The sequence below is a fragment of the Belonocnema kinseyi genome, chromosome 7, assembly GCF_010883055.1.
Source record: "Belonocnema kinseyi isolate 2016_QV_RU_SX_M_011 chromosome 7, B_treatae_v1, whole genome shotgun sequence".
Lineage (NCBI taxonomy): Eukaryota > Metazoa > Arthropoda > Insecta > Hymenoptera > Cynipidae > Belonocnema > Belonocnema kinseyi.
Window position 1 is genome coordinate 10,780,010 of NC_046663.1, and position 20,427 is coordinate 10,800,436.

General features: G+C 24.2%; 1 protein-coding gene across 6 annotated transcripts in view; it reads right to left on the reverse strand.

Annotated features, from left to right (window-relative positions):
• Positions 1 to 20,427, reverse strand: part of LOC117177557 (triple functional domain protein) — a 293,847-nt gene that overhangs the window by 70,382 nt on the left and 203,038 nt on the right. For 5 of the 6 annotated variants that reach the window (XM_033368361.1, XM_033368360.1, XM_033368359.1 and 2 more), the window contains 2 exons: positions 14,918 to 15,302; positions 8,385 to 8,468 (listed from right to left, as the gene is read on the reverse strand). In XM_033368361.1, coding sequence (XP_033224252.1) covers positions 8,385 to 8,468; positions 14,918 to 15,302 — 469 coding nt within the window. The remainder of the gene's footprint in view (positions 1 to 8,384; positions 8,469 to 14,917; positions 15,303 to 20,427) is intronic. The other variant, XM_033368358.1, reaches the window with a different exon arrangement.

Sequence of the window (20,427 nt, forward strand, 5' to 3'; positions counted from 1 at the left end):
CCTTGGATTATCCGAGGCTCCGCGTTATCCGAAGTTCCGCGTTATCCGAAGTTCCGCGTTATCCGAGGCTCCGCGTTATCCGAGGCAACGTGACTCATCCAAGCACTCCGCATTAACCGAGGTGTATGCTCGGATAATACGGAGAATCAATAATAAAATAGATGAAGCTGCTACGCCTAATTCTGAATGCGCGCAGTAGTTTGCAATTATTAATAAATTAATAAAGATAAATCCACATTCGTAAGTTGTTTACTTTCATTTACTAAATGTTTATATTTATTTTTATATTTAAAATATATATAAAAAAATAGACAACTATTCCGAATTTTGTACTTATTCCGTATTATCCGAGTTTTCGCTTATCCGAGGTATCTCCTCCCCACATTACCTCGGATAATCGAGATTCTACTGTACTATTTTTATCATCAGAGTGTCTACTACCGGTCCGATTCTTTTTTTCAATTTCCGGTCATTTGACGCCCACAGCCTCGATTAAGCTCAACCCAACAGTACTTGCATATCCGGTTTCTTTTCTGTATGTCTCTTTGAAATACTCACCGGTTATTTTAAGTCAAGAAAGGAACAAATTGCACTACGCATTTTTGAGAAAAAATATGTTTTTCCTTTTTAACTACCAGACTATCATGCGCGCGCGCGCTAACTTTTGTGTTCACTTGCATCACCAGGGTAGTCGTTTTAATCAACGAAATAAATTCCCGGTCATTTCCTGGTTTTTTCCCGGTTCGCAAACATGTTTCACGGTCAATGAAATTAAAAAAATGAAACACTAAATCAAAATTCAAAATTCTGAGAAATCTAGAAGTTGTTTTAAACTGGTTTTAAATTTAAAATTATTTTGGAAATTTTTTCAGAACTTCTAAATACCTGTCAAAGTGAATTGAATTTTTTCTACAATTTTCAGAAAATCCTGCAAATTTCAGAAAATTTCTTTACAGTTTAAATGTAAAAATAAGAATTAAAAATTTATTATTTGTAGGCGAAATTTCAGTAATTTTAAGAGATATGTAGAAGTTTTGAAAAGATTCAAACTTAATGTAAAAGTTGAAATGATAGCCTAATATAAAACAAAATGTAGATGTTCACATTTTTTAAACAAAAAAATTAGATTCTTTTCAAGAATTGTGAAAGGCTTTAAAAGAATAACAACATTTTCTTAAGATTCCTAGGAAAATTAAAAATAATTTTTCATTTGGAAAAATTATTTTAAGAGAATATTTAAAAAGTTTTTCAAATATTTAAACAAAATTTTCAAAAAAGATCCTAGAAGATTTTAAGAAAATTTTCTAAAATTTGCATGATAAGTTTTTATCTTTTTAAAACTCCTAAATATCTCTTAAAATTACTCCAATTTTTTCTACATATGTTCATTTGTAAATTATACATCAAAATTTAAAAATTTCACTTACAAATTAAGCATTTTTCGAAATTTTAACGATTCCAGGTTTCCTATGTCAATTGACTGGGTTAAAAATTGAATATTTTAGACTGAAATAATATTTTAAATTTAATAAAATCCTTTAATTAAGAATATATTATTATGAAGTTATTTTTAAGTTGAAAATAGTTTATAAACTTTCAGTCACATGTTCACATTTGTTCAATGACTGAGACTTTCAAATTGAAACCTATAAGTTTTAACGTTAAAATATAAAAATTCTTAAATTTTGAACTGGTTTAAAATCGTTTTGCGTAATCGTTTTGTTCACTTTTTATTCATTAAAGTACAGATAAATTTAAAAAAACGGTTTATTTATTAAATACAAATGTTTTTTATCAAAAATTTGCAAAATCAAAGGCTTTTTTTTAATTCTTCAAGTCTTTAGTAAACCATTTAAAAATTCTTTAAATTAAAAAAGTAAGCTTAGAAATAAAAATTTTTAATGGAAAATTTTTAAAGTAAAAAAAAATTGAATTACGCATTGTAAGCTAAATAAGAGCATAATTGACCTACATAACAATTGACTAATTATTTTTAAACTTTTGAAATCGAACGTGGACAAATTTATCTTATACAAATTTGTAAAATTCCCGGTAAAAAAAATCACTGTCATTTCCCGGTTTTTTCTGGTCTTAAAAAATGCCAGGTCATATCCCGGTTTCCCGGTCCAGCGGCAACCCTGATCATTAACTTACCTTTTGAATAATAATTTCTTTGTTTTTCATTTTTTGAAATTTTAAATATTAATAAACTTTTACATAAATTAAAAAACACATGTGCAGACCTCACAGTCCCTATATGATAAAATATAGGGACCAAAGGGTACTTTTTTCATGCTCATAGGGCACGTTTTACACGCTCGAAGGGGAACAAACAAATTCGGGATAATTCATAAGACATCAAAATCATTTCAAGTTAAATTCAAAAGAATTCAAATGGACTGGAATAAAGTTAAAAAAATAGTAAAATCTATTGATTTCCATGAAATTGGAATGAATTTCGAGGAATTTAAGGGATGGTAGAAGAACTCGATGAAGATCATGTAAATTCAAGATGAATGGAAAAAGTTCAAATGAATTCAAAAAAATTTAAGAATGTTAAAAGAACTTGATTGATCAATTCAATAAAAACTTTTAAAAATTGAAAAAAAATCTATTGAAATAAGTAAAATTTAGATGAATAAAAGCGAATTAAAAAAATTCCATTGTGAAATTAGAAGAATTTAAGGGAATTGAAAAGAATTCGATGAAATCCATGAAAAATCAAGCTGCATGTAAAAAGCAATTAGGTGAATTAAAAAATTTTTTAAATATCAAAAAATAAAAAATATCCATTGACTGGAGTACAATTAAGTAAATTTAGAATAATAAGAGTGAATTAAAATGTTTTTTTTTAATTCCAAAGAGTTGAAAAGAATTCAGGGTAAATTAAAACAAAAATGAAAGAGTGACTAATGACTACCAAATAATTTAAAAAATTAAAATAAATTTTTAAAAAATGCTGAAAAAATCGAAAGAATCCATTTATTTTAGTAAAATTTCAGTGAATTTAAAATAATTTAAGGAAAATGAAAGGAATTCGATCCAATTCATAAAAAATAAAGCTGAAGTTAAAAAGTATTAAGTGAATTAATTCATTTATTCACTAATTAATAATAATAAATTAATTAATTAATAGTTAATTCATTAATTTACCGATAAAATTTAAGGGAAAAATATTGAAAAAATCCACTGAATTAAATAGAATTGAGTAAATTTATAAGTATTTAAGTGTATTCCATTGATTTCCGTAACCCCTCACTTTTTGTGAATAAATTCTTTGTAATCCACAAAAACGTCAAAATCTTTTACAATTATTTAAATATCTCGGAGATTCCTTGGAGACTTTTGAAATATCCTAAAACATTTCAAATTCTTTAAAAAAAATTGTAATTTTTTTAAATAACCTAAAACATTTAAAATCTTTCAAAATCATTAAAAATTTTTTAAAGCTCCTGAAAATGCCAAAGAATTTGAGAAAAACATCTTAAAATATTTATAAATCCTTTGATCATTTTATTAAATGATCCTCAGGATCAATTGAAACAAAACTTTAAAAAATATTTTAAAATCCATTGAATTAAGTAGATTTTTAGTAAATTTATAATAAGTCAAAAAAATTTGAAAGAATTCAGGATAAAAGAATCGACTAAACTAGCACTTATTTTAAAGAACTTTAACATTCTATTTTTAAAAAAGTCTGTTTTTAGTTCACGCAAAAATTATATTTCTTCAATTTTAGAGATAAAAACCAATTTTTCTTTCCTTTGAAGTTCAGAAACCTTAATAATCTCATGGATAAAAATAACAAAATAAAAATCTGGCTAGGGTAGAATTTTATAGATGTTAGGAAGGGAAACAATTTTGAACTATGAACTGCTATTCATATTTTGCGTCGTTTTCGAGAAAAATATGATTCTTAATAGCTAAAAATGAACAAATCTTTTTTCTCAAAAAACGCTTGTGCGATTTTTTTCTTTCTTGGGCTAAAATAATGTAGGAGCATCCCCGGTATACATACGAAAAAGAAACTGAATGTTCAAGTATTTTTGGATTGAACTTTAAAGATAAAAAATAGTGTAAATAGTGTCAAAATTTTTAAAAATAGTTTCATACAATTTTTCAAGTATTAAATATTAATTGAAATTTTGGTTTCTTTCTTGACTCAAAACATTTTTTTTTACTGAAAATTCAACTATTTTGTCGAACATTTATCTTTTCGGCATGATAATCTATTTCTGTCTGTAGAAATTTAATTTCTTTTTCCTTTGTTAAAAATTTTGTCCATCCGGTTAAAAATTAATCTGTTTTGGTTAAAAGTTAACTTTTTTGTAAAAAAAATCGTACTTTTAGCTAGAAAATTAAACAAATTGGTGGAAAATTTATAAATTTAGTTGAAAATTCGCCTTTTTGGAAGACAATTAGTTTGCTGATTGAAAATGGAATTGTTTACTTGAAAATTAATCTGTTTTAGTTAAAAATTCAACTATTTCATACAAAAAAATATTTTTTGTTGTTACAGAATTCGTCTTTTTTAATTGAAAATTAATTTTTTGGTTAAAAAATGCAGCGTATGGTTAAAACTTAATCTGTTTTAGTTGAGGATTCAAGAATTTGATTGGAAATTCATTTTTCTCAGTTACATTCAAAATTTTTTAAATTTCATATTAAATTCTTATGGTTTGAATATCAAATATTACATTTTTTGTTAAAAATTAGTATTTCCAGGTTGCAAATGAAACTGTTTTGTTGAAAATTCGACTCTTTCGCTTAAAAATTTAACTACTGGATTGAAAGTTGACGTAATTTATTAAAAACTAATGTTTTTTGTTGAGAATTTATCATTTTAAGTTCAAAAATTATCTCTTTGTTTTAAAACTTGATTATTTCGTTGAAATTTCTGATTTTTCTGTCTTAAAATGAATGATTTTAACTAAAAATGTAACTATTATTTTATTCTATTATTAACTAGTCTTTAACTATTATTTATAATATTCCATTTTTTGTAGGAAATGTTTATTTTTTAGTAGAAAATTAATCCTCATTGCCTCAAAAACTATTTAGCAGAAAATTAACTTTTTTGTTAAAAAAAAAAAACTATAAAACTAAAGACGCATTTCAAGTTTATTCTGCCTTTGTAATGAGTTTTTCTAAATTGAGTAGAATTTTAGAAATAAAAAAAAAAACTTTTAAAAAGCAGTTGAATTTTCCACAAAATAATGAAATTTTTAACAAAATAGTAGAGTTTTTAACCCAAAATAGTTTAGTTCATAAAAAAAAGATGAATTCTCAACTAAAAAATTTAATATTTCATATTTCATGAATACATTTTTAATCTAAAAGGACCAATTTTCAACAAAAAAATATATTTTCGACCAAAAAAATTATTCAACAAAATGGCTGAATTGTAAACATACAAAAATGAATTTTGTAACAATAGTTTCAATTTTAAACATGAGAAATTAAAAGATTAAATTTCAACAACAAAAAACAAACAAGTTTTCAAAAGGTTCGAATCAACTGAAAAACATAAATTTTTCACAAAATATTTTCCAGTTCTTCAACCAAAACGATGATTTTTCAAAAAAGAAGATTAATTTTCTACCCAAAAAGACGAATTTTGAACAAAATGGATGAATTTTCCACCCAAAACTATAAATTTTCAACAAAAAAGTTATTTTTCTACCAATAGTTAATTTTGCAAATAAATAATATAATTTTTAACCGAATAGTTGAATTTTCAATAAAATACATAAACAAATTTTGAAAAAAAAATTAAATTTTCAACCAAACATTGAATAGTTATATTTTCAATTTGAAAATTAATTTTTAACAAAAAGAAACAAATTCTCTACGAGTTAAATTAAACAAAAATAGATGAATTTTTAACAAAATAGTTTAATTCGCAGCTATATTTTCAAGAAAATACATTAATTTTCCACAAAATAGTCGAATTTTCAATTTAAAATAAATATATTTTCAACCAAAATTGGGAATATGATATTTCTTTTAGTATATAAAAATTAATTTTCAACATGATAATAATTTTCTACTAGTTCATTTGAACTACAGAAGACAAATTTTTAACAAAATAGTTTAATCCATAGCCAAAAACATAAAGTTTGAAAAAATATATTAATTTTGCACTGAAAAAGACGAATTCTTCCTCAAAAAAGTTAAATTTATCCTAATTAGTTAAATTTTCAACCAAAAACATAAATTTTCAACTATATATAATTAAATTTTCAACCAAATTTTTGAATTTTCAAATAAAGAATATCAATTTTCAATTAAAAATATACATTTTAAACAATAAATTAAAAAGTTCTATTTACATTTTAAAAAACTGGTTAAATTGTCTACTCTAAAGATGAATTTTCAAATAAAACAATGAATCTTCACAAAAAAAAATTATTTTTAATAAAGTAGTTTAATTTTTCAACAAATAGTTGAATTTTCAAACAAAAAAGATGAATTCTTAATCTAGAGTATACTTGATGATATTCAAACCAAAAAAATATTTTAACTTGAATAAAAAAAAGTTGAATTTAATAAAAAATAAAAAAAAAGTACGAAGTTTCAACAAAATAGTTAAATTTTGAACCAAAGAGATGAATTTGCAAAGAAAAAGACAAATTTCAAACTCGTTGAATTTTTAGCAAGAAAAAAAGTTTGAACAAAGTAGTTGAATTTTCAATAAAATATTTAAACTTTCAACAACGAAAAACTTGAATTTTCAACTAAACAAAATTAATTTTTAAATCCAAAAACCAAAGAAGACGAATTTTTAACCAAAAAATTAAATCCTACAACAAATAGATGAATTTTCATCAAAGGAGATGAATTTTCTATCCAAAAAGACGAATTTTCAAAAAAGGTTTAAAGCTAATAACTTTTAACTTGAAAACTTAGTTTTTCGGTTAAAATGCCTACTAATACATTTTTTGTTTGAAATTCACCTCGCTTGGTTAAAAAATGTACTATTTAATTGAAAATTTAATTCTTTTGTTAAAATTCAATAATAAAAATTAATTTTTTTCTACTGAAAATCTAACTATTCCATTTTTTTTTAATGTACATTTTTTATTCGAAATGGCATGTACTTTGTTTAAAATTCATCTTGTTTGGTAGATAATTAATCCTCTGGGTTAATAAATTATATTTTTGATTAAATTCTATTTTGAAAATTCATTATTTTAAGATTCGTAATTTAGGTTGAAAATTCATTTGAAAAATTAAAAAAAATTCAGTTGAAAATTATCCTTTTTGGTTAAAAATCTAACGATTTTGTATAAAATTAAACTATTTAAATGAAAATAAAATTTTGGATTAAAAATTCTTATTTCTGAAAAAATAAGCCATTTATTTGAAAATTTCACTGCTTGGTAGAAAATGATATTTTTTGTTGAAAAATGATATTTTCGGGTTAAAACTTCTACAGTTTTGTACATAATTCATCTGTTTGGCTCCAAATTAAAATAACTTGGGTAAAAATTCCTGTCTTTTCAATGGATTTTTCTTTGTGAAAAATTATATTAAAAAAAATTAAATTATTGCATTTTTTATTAAAAATCAAACAATTTATTTGAAAACTTAATTATTTGGTAGAAAATTATTGTGTTTTATAGATTATTAATTTTTTATTAAAAAATTTAACTATTCCTATTTAGGTTCAGAATTAAAACTTTTCAAGTTAAAATATTTTTTAAAAAGTGGGTCCTTTTTCTTTTAATTTTTTTTTTGTTAAAAATCAATTTCGAGGAAAAATTTTAAGGAATCCACTTTAAGTTGAAAACTTATCTTTTTTAGTTGAAATTTCAACAATTTGGTGACAAATTTACCTTTTATTATATAAAATAAACTGTCTTGTTGAAAAATCATTTGTTTTTGGTTTAAAAGTAACCTGTTTTCTAAAAAATTTGACTTTTTACAAAAATTTCGGTCACAGAATTAAATTCCCGGTCATTTAATGTTTGCTTCCGGTTTCCTCGTCGGGTAGACACACTGAATTAATAAAACTTGCACACATATTTCCGAGTGCCGACCTCAATTAAAATTAAAGTTCTGTTTGCAGTATTTTTTTTTTAATTTTACGATAAACATCCTAATTTAAACAGCTCTATTTTATAACTGAGCTCTGTTTGGTATGCAATCGATATAATTCTTTTGATGGAAAAAGTTACCTTTGCGTTTCCTTGTTTATTGTAATTAAAGGCTCGCGTGCAAAGGACTTGTTAAAAGTGACCTGCTTTATTGCATGCGAACCTTCAATCGCGGGTACAATTTTTATCCAACCGGACATTGAACAGCAACGACTTATATTTTACGAAAAAAATTAGAATGCAATACAATCATGTAGGATTAAAATAATAAAAAAAAAAAATTACCATTCTTTCCTTAACGATTTGTTCAATTTCGGCTATGTCCGCCGGGGTGGCACCATCTAAAGATTTTATGGTTCGCTCCGTATTCTGTAAATTCGAAATATTAAAAAAAATAATAATAAACAATTGAATTTGATTAAAATTCAAAAGTATGGTGCTTCAGATGCAAGCGTGCTTTAAATACGGAAAAGCTGAGAGCGATATCAGGGTGGCCGCAAAACTTCATTTATAACATTCCCTGACTTTTTCTCTGATATTTTTCTCAGAGTGGCCGTTTTAATCGACGAAATAAATTCCCGGCCATTTCCCGGTTCAATGAAATTTAAAAAATGGAACACAAAAGCTACCAAATTATCCACTTGAGGTAATAAAAAATGAGCTTTAACTGAAAGCACTCAAAGTGGAACTGTTAATTGTTGAACTTTTAAAATTGGAATTTAAACATTTTTAATTAAAACATTTTGCATTCAAATGGTCAATAATTTACGCGTATAAAATTGAAGGTACTAACGTTTTTTAATATAAAAAAATAGAAATCCACGTTGTCATTTTCAATGCTCGAAATTAAAAAAATCACCCAATGAACTTTAAAATTTTCAAAATTATATAAATATTGAAAAATTGAACATTTTTAACTGAACACTTCTTACATTAGAAATTCAATTATTTTCTTTTTAAATAGTTTAAACATCCTTCGAAAGATTAAAAATTTTATTTTAAAATATTGAGAAATCTAGAAGTTATTTTAAATGGGTTTTAAATTTAAAATTATTTTGGAAATTTGTTCACAACTTCTAAGTACCTGTCAAAATTAATTGAATTTTTTTCTACAATTTTAAGAAAATCCTGCAAATTTTAGAAAATTTCTTTACAATTTGGATGTATAAATAACAATTGAACATTTATTATTTGTAGACGAAATTTGAGCAATTTTAAGAGATATGTAGAAGTTTTAAAAACATTCAAACTTAATGTAAAACTTGAAATGATAGCCTAATATAAAACAAAATGCAGATTTTCGCAGATTTTAAACACAAAAAATATATTCTTTTCAAGAATTATGAAAGTTTTCAAAAGAATAAAAACATTTTCTTCAGACTCCTAGGAAAATTAAAAATAATTTTTAATTTTCAAAAATTATTTCAAGAGAATATTTAAGAAGTTTTTCAAAGATTTAAACGAAATTTTCAAAAAAGATTCTAGAAGATTTTAAGAAAACTTTCTAAAATTTTCATGACAATTTTTAATCTTTTTAAAACTCCTAAATATCTATTAAAATTACTAAAAAAATTTCTACGATTGTTCATTTGTTAATTATATATCGAAATTTTTAATTTTTACTTTCAAATTAAGCATTTTTCGAATTTTTAAATATTTGGTTTCAATTTACTTGTCTTGAATAAAAATTCTAATATTGCTAAATATTCGACAATTAATCTTCTTTTTAATTAAAAATTTCAAATTTAATGGGTTAAAAATGAAATATTTTAGACTGAAACAATATTTTAAATTTAATAAAATCCTTTAATTAAGAATATATTATTATGAAGTTATTTTTAAGTTGATAATAGTTTATAAAGTTTCAGTCACACGTTCACATTTGTTCAATGACTAAGACTTTCAAATTGAAACCTATAAGTTTTAACGTTAAAATCTAAAAATTCTTAAATTTTGAACTGGTTTAAAATCATGTTGTCAAATCGTTTTTGTTCACTTTTTATTACTTAAAGTACAGATAAATTTAAAACATAATTTATTTATTTATCAAATAAAAATATTTTTTATCCAAAATTTTTAACATCAAAAGCTTTTATTTTTTATTTGTTCAAGTTTTTAAGAAAGCATTAAAAAATTCTTTAAATTACAAATGTAAGCTTAGAAATAAAAATTTTAAATAGAAAATTTGTAAAGTAAAAAAAATTTGAATTACGCATTGTAAGTTAAATAATGCAGATTTTTCTCCTACAAATTTTTGAAATTTCCGGTAAAAAAAATCATTGTCATTTCCCGGTTTTTCGTGGCCTCAAAAAATCTCCGGTCATTTCCCGGTTTCCAGGTCCAACGGCCACCCTGTTTTTTGAAAAATGTTTCATTTTTCTTGTCCATTAATATTTAGTGATCAAAATTCTTATCTTGTCACATTTTGAATATAGAATCTTTTATAAATGAAAGAACATGATTTTTAATGTAAATTTATTGATTTTAAAATTATTATTTTCAGGGCTGCCACAGTGTAATTTATTTGAAAAAAGTAAAAAATTGCTACATCTTCATTAATAATATGAATAATGTTCTTTCAAGCTTAAACAAATTCAAAAGAATTCGATGAAATATAATTAATTCTTGATATGTTGTAATTGTTTTCAATTCACTTGATTTTTTTAATTCAATATTAAATTTGATTTATTTTATCTAATTCTTTTAGTTTTCTTTGAATTCGCTTCAATTTGAATTGAGTCAATAGAATTTTTTGGATTTCAATTTTTCTTATCAATTCATTTGATTTTTATTAAATTTTATTTTTTTATTTATTTAATTTTATTAAACTTAATATTAAATTTAAAAAATAAAGTGAATTGAAAACAATTCCAACATATCAAAAAATAATTAAATTCAGTAAGTTTGAAATAATCTTAGAAAAATTTAAGGGAATTTAACAGCATTAGGTAAAATGCCTAAAAATTAAAGACGAGTTTATAAAACTTCGGGATAAATTAAAACTAAAACTAAAAGAAAAAATTAATCCATTTCATCTTAAGAAGAATTGATTGAATTTAAAAGAATTCAAAAGAATTCAAAAGAATTCATTATAAGTTAATACGAATTCAGGGTGAATTCCAAATTAACTTAAATTAATTGGAAAAGAATATCTGAAAATCTCTTCAACTCATCGCTCATAGCGAAAAAATTAACTAATCCTGAAATCCTAGAAATACATATTTACATATTTTAAATCGTTATAGTTCTTGTAAAATCGTTATTTTAAGTTCCTTAAAATCATGAATCCCTTTGAAATCCCTTCAAAATACTGAAAAAAAATTAACAATTTCGTAAAAATTTTTTAATTCCCGAAAAACTTTTAAATCTCATTAAATCTTTAAAAATCCTTTAAACGTGGTTAAATTACTGCAATTAATTGGAAGTTCCTTGGAATATTTAAAAATACCCTAAAATATTTTAAATTCTTCAAAATCCGTTGAAATACCTTGACATTTTAAAAAGCTTTGAAAATTACTTTAAATAGAAAGAAAAACGATTTATCAAATTGTTTCAAATGATCGAAATCCATTGAACATTTCTTAGAATATTTTCAAATATCTTAAAATCTTTAAAATGTTTTAAAATATTTTAAATACCTTGAGTTCTTTTAAAATTCCTTATAATTATTAAAGTTTTTGGAAAGCCCTGGACTTTAAATTATTAAAATAAATTCATAATTTCATGGCATTTTAAACATTCCATAAAAAAATCAACTTTTTAAATCTTTTTAAATGCCTTGGAATATTTTAAAATACAATAAAATATTTTAAATAATTAAAAATCACCTTAAATTACTTAAATCGTTTGAAAATTTCTTGATATCTTTGAAAATACCTTAAATTATTACAGAACCTTTGAAACTTGTTAAAATTCTTGAAAATTGGAATTTTTAAAAATAGTATCAAATATATAAAATTCTGTGAAATCCTTTAAAATTATTGAAATCGATTGAAAAATCCTTGGAATCTATTAAAATATCTCAAATTCTTTAAAATACTTTGAAATATTTTTAATACCTTGAGACCTTTTAAAACCCCTTGAAATTATTTAAAAACCTAAGAAATCCCTTTAAATTATTGAAATAAATTAAAATATCTTAAAATATTTCAAATCCTGTAAAATATTAAAGAATTCATTGAAATTTTTTAAAACACTTTAAAATTCCTGGGAATTTTTAAAACTAAGCGAAAATAAATAAAAACATAAACATTTCTTTCAAATTATTTAAGTCGATTAAAAAATCCTTGAAATCTTTTAAAATATCCTAAAATCTTTATAATACTTTAAAATATTTGAAATATCTAGAGAAAGGCACTGGAATTTTTTAATATCTTATAAAATCTCCCATACATTTTGAAATCCCTTAAATCTTGCTAAAGCCTTTTTTAATTTCTTGAAATGTTTTAAAATACCCACAAATTTTGTTGATTCTTTGAAATTTGAAATTCTTAAAAATATTCCAATAACCCACTTTATTTATAGAATTCCTGAAAATAAAAACAAAAATCAAACGAGCAAATTTGGACAACCAGCATAAAATCCCACTATTGTTATTAATAAGAAAAGATCCTCATTTTAAAAAAAATCTGTAAAAAAATAAAAAAGGAAAGAAAAATGAAAAGGTAAACATAAGATTTAATAATCTAAATGTTAATAAAATTTTAAAAATTGAACTCTATTCTGATCATTAAAAGCACAAGTAATAGAAAAAAAAATAAACAAGCAATTAAAGCATTCAAACTGGAACTCTAGAATTTAAAAATTGAAGTTTAAAAGTTTTTAAATTGAAAAAATGTTGTATTCAATTGATCAATAATTTACGCAAATAAGCTGGAAGGTTTTAAAATGCAAAATTCAGAATTTTTTAAATTCGTAAATTGTGTTCCGTAAATTGTGTAAATTAAGTTCCAAAAATAAAAAATTCACGTTAACATTTTCAATACTCTATATTAAAGAATCAATCAATGAACTTAAAAAAAGTCGAAATTATATCATTAAGTTATTTTAGAGTAAACATTAAAAATTTACAAACTTAGATTGTTCAACTTAAAAGTTCTTAATGTAGAAGTTAAATTATTTTCATTTTATATAGTTTAAGCATCCTTAAAAAGTACAAAAATTTCATTTCAAAATCTTGAGAAATCTAGAAATTATTTTAATTTTTTCAAATTTAAAATTATTTTAAAATTTTTGTCATAATTTCTAAATAAGTGTTAAATTTAAAATAAAATGTGGATTTTTTCAGATTTCAAACAAAAAGATTAGAAGCTTTTTATGAATTGTGAAAGGCATCAAACAAATAAAAACATTTTCTTAAAATTCCTAAGAAAATTGAAAATGATTTTTTTATATTGAAAAATTATTTGAACAGAATATTAAAAAAAACTTTAAGAGATTTCCAAAATTGTCGAAAATTTTAAGCAATCTTTATTTAAAATTTGCAGGATTTTTTAAAAACTGCAGGGAAAATTCTATTCATTTAAAAATATTTTTAGATGTTCTAACAAAAGATTTCACACACTTTGTTTAAATTACTTGATATCATTTCAAGTTTTAAATTCATTTTGATTCTTTTCAAAATTTCGAAATAATCTCAAAATTAATCAAATTTTTCCACTAATAAGAAGTGTTCAATTATTATTTATACATCAAAATTCAACAATTTCATATACAAATGAAGCATTTTTTAAGTAGAGCAATAAAAATTGTAACGTTAAAATTTGAAAAGCTTTAAGAAATTTTAACAATTTAAAGCTTCCTGTATCAAATGATTTAAGTTTCAAATTGTCTACATTGCTAAATATTAAGTAATTATCCTTTTTCTTAATGAAAACATATTAAATTAAATGGGTTAAAAATGGAATAATTAGGCTAAACTGTATTTTTAATATAGTAAAACATTTTAGTAACGAATATATTATTATTAAGTTATTTTTAAGTTAAAAATAGTTTATAAAATTTCAATCAAACCATTACATTTTTTAAATGACTAAGACTTTCAAATTTAAACAAATACAATCTAGAAATAATTAATCTTTGAACGAATTTAGAATCGTTTCATCAAATCAATTATTGTTCAGTTTTTAATACCTAAAGTAGAGATCCATTTTAAAAAGTATTTATTTATTTATTTATACTTACAGTTGATAAAATAAAATTGTTTTTTATCGAAAATTTTCAAATTCAAACGCTTTTAATTTTTATTAAAATAAAATAAAATAAATTTTATTTAACAAAACATTTATTAAACAAAAAATTAAAAGTTTTTAATTGTTTAAGTCTTCAAGACTGCAGTTTCAAATTCTTTAAATTAAAAATATGTGATAAAAAGAAAAATCTAAAATGGAGAATTTTTAAAGTAAAAGATTTTCGAATTACGCATTGTAAACTGAATGATATCATAATTGAAAAAAATGTCGATTCAACTAATTATTTTTAAAAACTGTTAAAATCGAATTTGGACAGATTTTTCTTCTTAAAATTGGTAAAATTGGCCACCCTGAAAAAATGGACTAAAAGTGAGTCTGTGGCAGCCCTAATCGCAATTTTTTTTCTTTAAAAATCCCTGAATTTTCCCCGATTTCCAGATTTTCCCTGGCCTGCAGCCACCCAGTCTCAATTATTTTTCTGCGTCTCTTATCTAGCTCCTTATCAATCCTCTTTCACTTCTTTGCACCCGAGATTTACGGCCCCTATCTGTTTGAGCAATTTACGTCGGGTGGGGGCATTGAAATAAATTTTGGTTTTTGTTTTTTGTTTGTTTTCAGGGAACTTACCAATGATGTGACTCGTTTTCCGGGCAGCTCGTCGGGAGCGGTTGAGCCAGGGGGGCCATTTCCGGTTGTCACGAGAATTGGCTCTGTAATGGGTTTCATGGGAGGCGGCAGTTCAAGGTCGTCCTCCGCATCCTCGCCGCCGTTCTGCTCGAGGAATGCTGGAGTTTCTCCGTCCTCATACTCGTTTTCCTCCTCCTCTTCGCCTTCGGAGGCGGCACGGGCCGCCGATTTGTCCCCGCTTGGTAACTTGAACCGTTTGTCCGAGCCAGTTTTCTTGAGCAATGGGGGTGGCGGTGGAGGCGGCGGAGGCCTATCTGCTGTTGACGAGGACTTCTCGACTTTTCCTTGACTAAGCTTACGTAACGGGGGTGGAAGCCATTTCCTCCTGTCAACAGAAGCACTCATTTTTTTAAAATAAATATATAATATATTGTATATATTATATGAACGATAACAAGATTTTTAATTCCTTTTTACATTCTCATCAGAGAAGGTATTAGATTTGTGTAAAATTTGACCGCCCCCCCCCCCCAAGTTTTTCCAAATGTCCACGTTTTGAGACTCCCTGAATACGAAAAACAGTTTTTTTTACAAATGTGTCTGTCTGTCTGTATGGCTGTATGTATGTCTGTTTCCACAATAACTGTTGAAAAAATAATCTATCAGACTGTCCTTTGTTACACTTGTTCAGTGTCCTAAAATAAAGGCCATGTTCTTTAGCCAGCCATTTGGATACAAATGCAAAAAGTCGGCACATTTTGAATATTTTCGAGAACACTTTTTTCAAAATTCTAAAATTCTCTGCACGGTCATTCATAGTATTCAAAAAGTCTAATAATTTATCCAAATGACTTTTTCATAAAACTAAAAATTACAAGAGTTATAGCATTTACAAAATTCCAAAAAAACACAGGAAAATGAAGATTTTAGGCACAATATGAATAAATGGCAACAGAGAAAAAAGTTTGATTTCTAAATGCCCTACACGATTATCATAACTTTCTTGAAAAATCAAACATTCAAATTTTGACAGCATAAAAAATAATGAAAAATCCAAAAATTACATTTTTCGGCCAAACTATGTAAATACGGTAAAATATGAGTAGATAAAAGTTGCGCACTTTAAAAATATCTAAAAATTTATCATAACTCACTTTTTGATAGCATGCGTATTTTATGTTTTAATCGTGAAAAAATATATTAACAATAAAAAATCAGCCCTCTGCGTGGGCACATTCTCAAAACTTTGGTTTTTTAATTTCTTTTTCGTCTCGTGTGTGGAATTTCAAAATATTTCATTTTTGTATGTTTTTAATACTATTTTTTACGATTAGAACTAAAAACAGAACTTTCAAATAATTATTCATGACAAATGAATCATTCTTAAATTCTCATCAGAGAAGGTATTAAATTTGTGTAAATTTTGCCCCCCCCCCAGTTTAGGTCAAAAGGCTTAAAGATGAGTTTAAAAAACTTCAGGATAAATTCAAACTAAAACTAAAAGAAGAAATTAATCCATTTAATCTTAAGAAGAATTGATTGAATTTAGAAGAATTCGAAAGAATTAAAAAGAATTCATTAAAAGTTAATACGAATTCGGGGTGAATTCAAAATTAACTTAAATTAATTGGAAAATAATATTTGAAAATCTCTTCAAATCATCGCTCATAGCGAAAAAATTAATTAATCCTGAAATCCTAGAAATACATATTTACATATTTTAAATCCTTATAGTTCTTGTAAAATCGTTATTTTAAGTTCCTTAAAATCATGAAGCCCTTTGAAATCCCTTCAAAATACTGAAACAAATTAACAATTTCGTAGAATTTCTTTAATTCTCTAAAAACTTTAAAATCTCAATAAATCTTTAAAAATCCTTTAAGCGTGGTTAAATTACTGCAATCAATTGAAAGTACCTTGGAATATTTAAAAATACCCTAAAATATATTAAATTCTTTAAAATCCGTTGAAATACTTTGACATTTTAAAACCCTATTGAAAATTACTTTGAATTGAAAGAAAAATAATTTATCAAATTGTTTCAAACTATCCAAATCCATTGAATATTTCTTAGAATATTTTCAAATATCTTAAAATCATTAAAATGCTTTAAAATATTTCTAATACCTTGAGTTGTTCTAAAATTCTCACATTTTGATATAGCATGCGTATTTTGTGTTTTAATTGTGAAAAACTATATTAACAATCAAAAATCAGCCCGCTGCGTGGGCACATTCTCAAAACTTTGGTTTTTTAATTTATTTTTGGTCTCGTGTGTGGGATTTCCAAATATTTCATTTTTGTATGTTTTTAATACTATTTTTTTACGATTAAAACTAAAAACAGAACTTTCAAATAATTATTCATGATAAATGAATCATTTTTAAATTCTCATCAGAGAAGGTATTAGATTTGTGTAAAATTTGCCCCCCCTCCCTCTGTTTAGGTCAAAAGGCTCACGTTTTGAGACCCCCTGAATCCGAAAAACAGACTCTGTCTGTGAGCACGATAACTTTTGAAAAATTTAATCTATTAGATTGACCTTTGGTTCACTCTTTTAGTATCCTAAGCTAAATGCTCAGTTCGTTAGACAGCCATTTTGGATAAAAATTCTAAAAGTGAGAGCATTTGAAAATTTCTGACACCACATTTTTAAAGATTCAAAAATGCAAGATAGGGGGAAAAAATGATAAGACAAATAGTGTGTGCCTAAAAAATACCTACAAATTTGTTATGAATCACTTTTTTATAGGACACGTAATTTTTGTTTTATTTATAAAAAAACATTGAAAATACAAAAATGAAATTTTTCGATACATGACACAAGCAAAAAAAAATAAATAGGCAACATTTTTTTTATCGAAAATAGAGCAACAAAATTTTTATTAATGTTCTTTTAAATTACATTTCCATCATTTTTGAGACCCCCTGAATCCGAAAAACTGCTTTTTACAAATGTTCCTGTATGTATGCCTGTCTTTCTGTCTGTCTGTGAGCACGATAACTTTTGAAAAAATCATTTTATTAGACTGGTCTTTGGTACTTTTTCAAAATTCAAAAATTTTCTGTATGAATGATAATAAAATACATTTATCGGAATGATATAAAATTTCAGAGACAAACTCGAGTGCGAAGCACGAGATACGTGATGAGAATGTGTTCGTTCAAGCCGAAGGAGCTTTAACAAAAGAGAATTCACAATCACGAAATTACTGTTGTCGATACTTTCACCTTTAACTTTAAAAAGTCTGCGCACAAAGATCGAGCGCGTAGCGCGAGATTAATACATCATTGAGCGCGAGCTAAATATATTATCGAGCGCGATAAGAATGTGTCCGCAAAGCGGGCAGATTTTTTTTTAAAGGTTTCAATCATCCAGGGTGACCGTTTTAATCGAAGAAAAAAATTCCCGATTATTTCCCGGTTCGCAAACACTTTTCACGGTCAATGAAATTAAAAAATCGAACTCTATTCTAAAAAATATTTCCATTTAAAGCAATAAACATTGAACAATAAACTAAAGCATTCGAAGTGGAAATCTTGAATTTCTAAGATTTAAAATTGAAGTTCAAAATTAGTTGAAATGTATAACTTTTATAAATTATAGAGTTTAAAGATTCAGATTCAGTTTCAATTCTCTAAATTAAAGATTCAATCAATGAACTTTAAAAATTTTCAAAAATATATTATTTTAAGTAATTTTAAGCTAGGCGCATTAAAAATTAAAAAAGAAATTTTTTAAGTTAACAGTTCTTAAATTATAAGTTAAGTGACTTTTATTTTAAATAGTTTGAGCATTCTTGAAAATCTTAAAAATTGTATTTCCAAATCTTCTGAAATCTAGAAATGGTTTTAAATTTTTCCAAATATAAAATAATTTTTGAAATTTTTTCGGAACTTTTAAATATAATTTTAAAATGAATTGATTTTTGTCTACAATTTTTAGAAAATCCTTAAAATTCGAAAGTACCAATAACAATAGAAACATTATTATATTTAGGAATAATTAGAGTAATTTTAAGAGATACTTAAAAGTTTAAAAAATATTTAAATTAAATTAAGAACTAGAAATTCTTTCGAATAATTTTAACGAAGCGTGTGTACCGAATATAAAATAAAATGTAGATTGTTGCAGATTTCAAACAAAAAATGTAGAAGCTTCATAAGAATTTTGAAAGGCTTCATAAGAATAAAAAATTTTTCTTATGATTCTTAAGCAAATTGAAAATAATTTTTCATTTTGAAAAGTTATTATAACAAAATTTGAAAAAAGATATTACGAGATTAAAAAAAATATCAAAAAAAGAACCTGGAACACTAAGGATTTTTTTTCATTTGCAGGATTTTCCAAAAATTGTAGAAAAAATTCGATTAGTTTTAAAATATATTTAGAAGTTCTGGAAAAATTGTTAAAAAACTTCACTTAAATTACTTGAAATCATTTCAAGTTTTTAATTAATTTTGAATCTTTTCAAAACTTCTAAATATATTTTTAAATTATTAAAGTTTTTTCAAAAATAGTGAGGGTTTAATTGTTATTTATACGTCAGAATTGAACAATTTCACTTAAAAATAAAAAATTTCTTAAATAGAACAATTAAAATTGTAACGTTAAAAGTTTAAAAGCTCTACGAAATTCTAGAGAATCAAAGCTTTCTATATAAAAAAATTCAGTTTCAAATTGTTTTCTTTTAAATATTTGATTCCAATTTACTTATCTTAACTGAAATATGAAATATTGTTAAGTATTAAATACTTAAACTTTTTCTAATTAAAAAATTTCAAAATAAATGTGTTAGAACTTGAATAATTTAGGCTTAAGCAATATTTTAATATAATAAAAACCTTTAATTACGACTATATAATTATGGAGTTATTTTTAAAGTTAAAAAAAGTTAATGGCTAACAAAAATTAATAGAAATAATATATTAATAAATTTATTATAAAAAATAATATAAGGTAAGATCTAAAACTTTAATTAAAAATATTTTGTTGATAAATCATTAAATTTTGTATTTAAGAATAAAATTATCGGAATAAATGATGCATTAATTGAAACTTTTTTTATCAAAAAATTTCAACTTCAAACTCTTTTAATTTTCGATTGTTTAAATCTTCAAGGCTGCACTTTAATTGTTTAAAAATCTGCTGAATTCAAACATTGGCAGATTTTTCTTCTGGAAATTCGTAGAATTCCCAGTCAAGAAATAAATTCACTATCATTTCCCGGTTTTTCCCGGTCCTTTCCCGGTTTCCCGGAATATGGAATAGTTATATTTTGAGTTAAAAAAAATTAATTTTTAACCCAGCTGATGGATTTTCAACCAAAATGATAAATCTTCAACTGAAATAGTTAAATTTTAAACCAAAAAACGAGTTTTTAACTACAATAATGAAATTTCAATTGAAATAGTTGAATTTTCAACCAAAAAATTGAATTTTACTACAAATGATAAATCGTTACATTTTCAGCTTAAAAAAAGAATAATTAAACAAAATTTCAACAAAA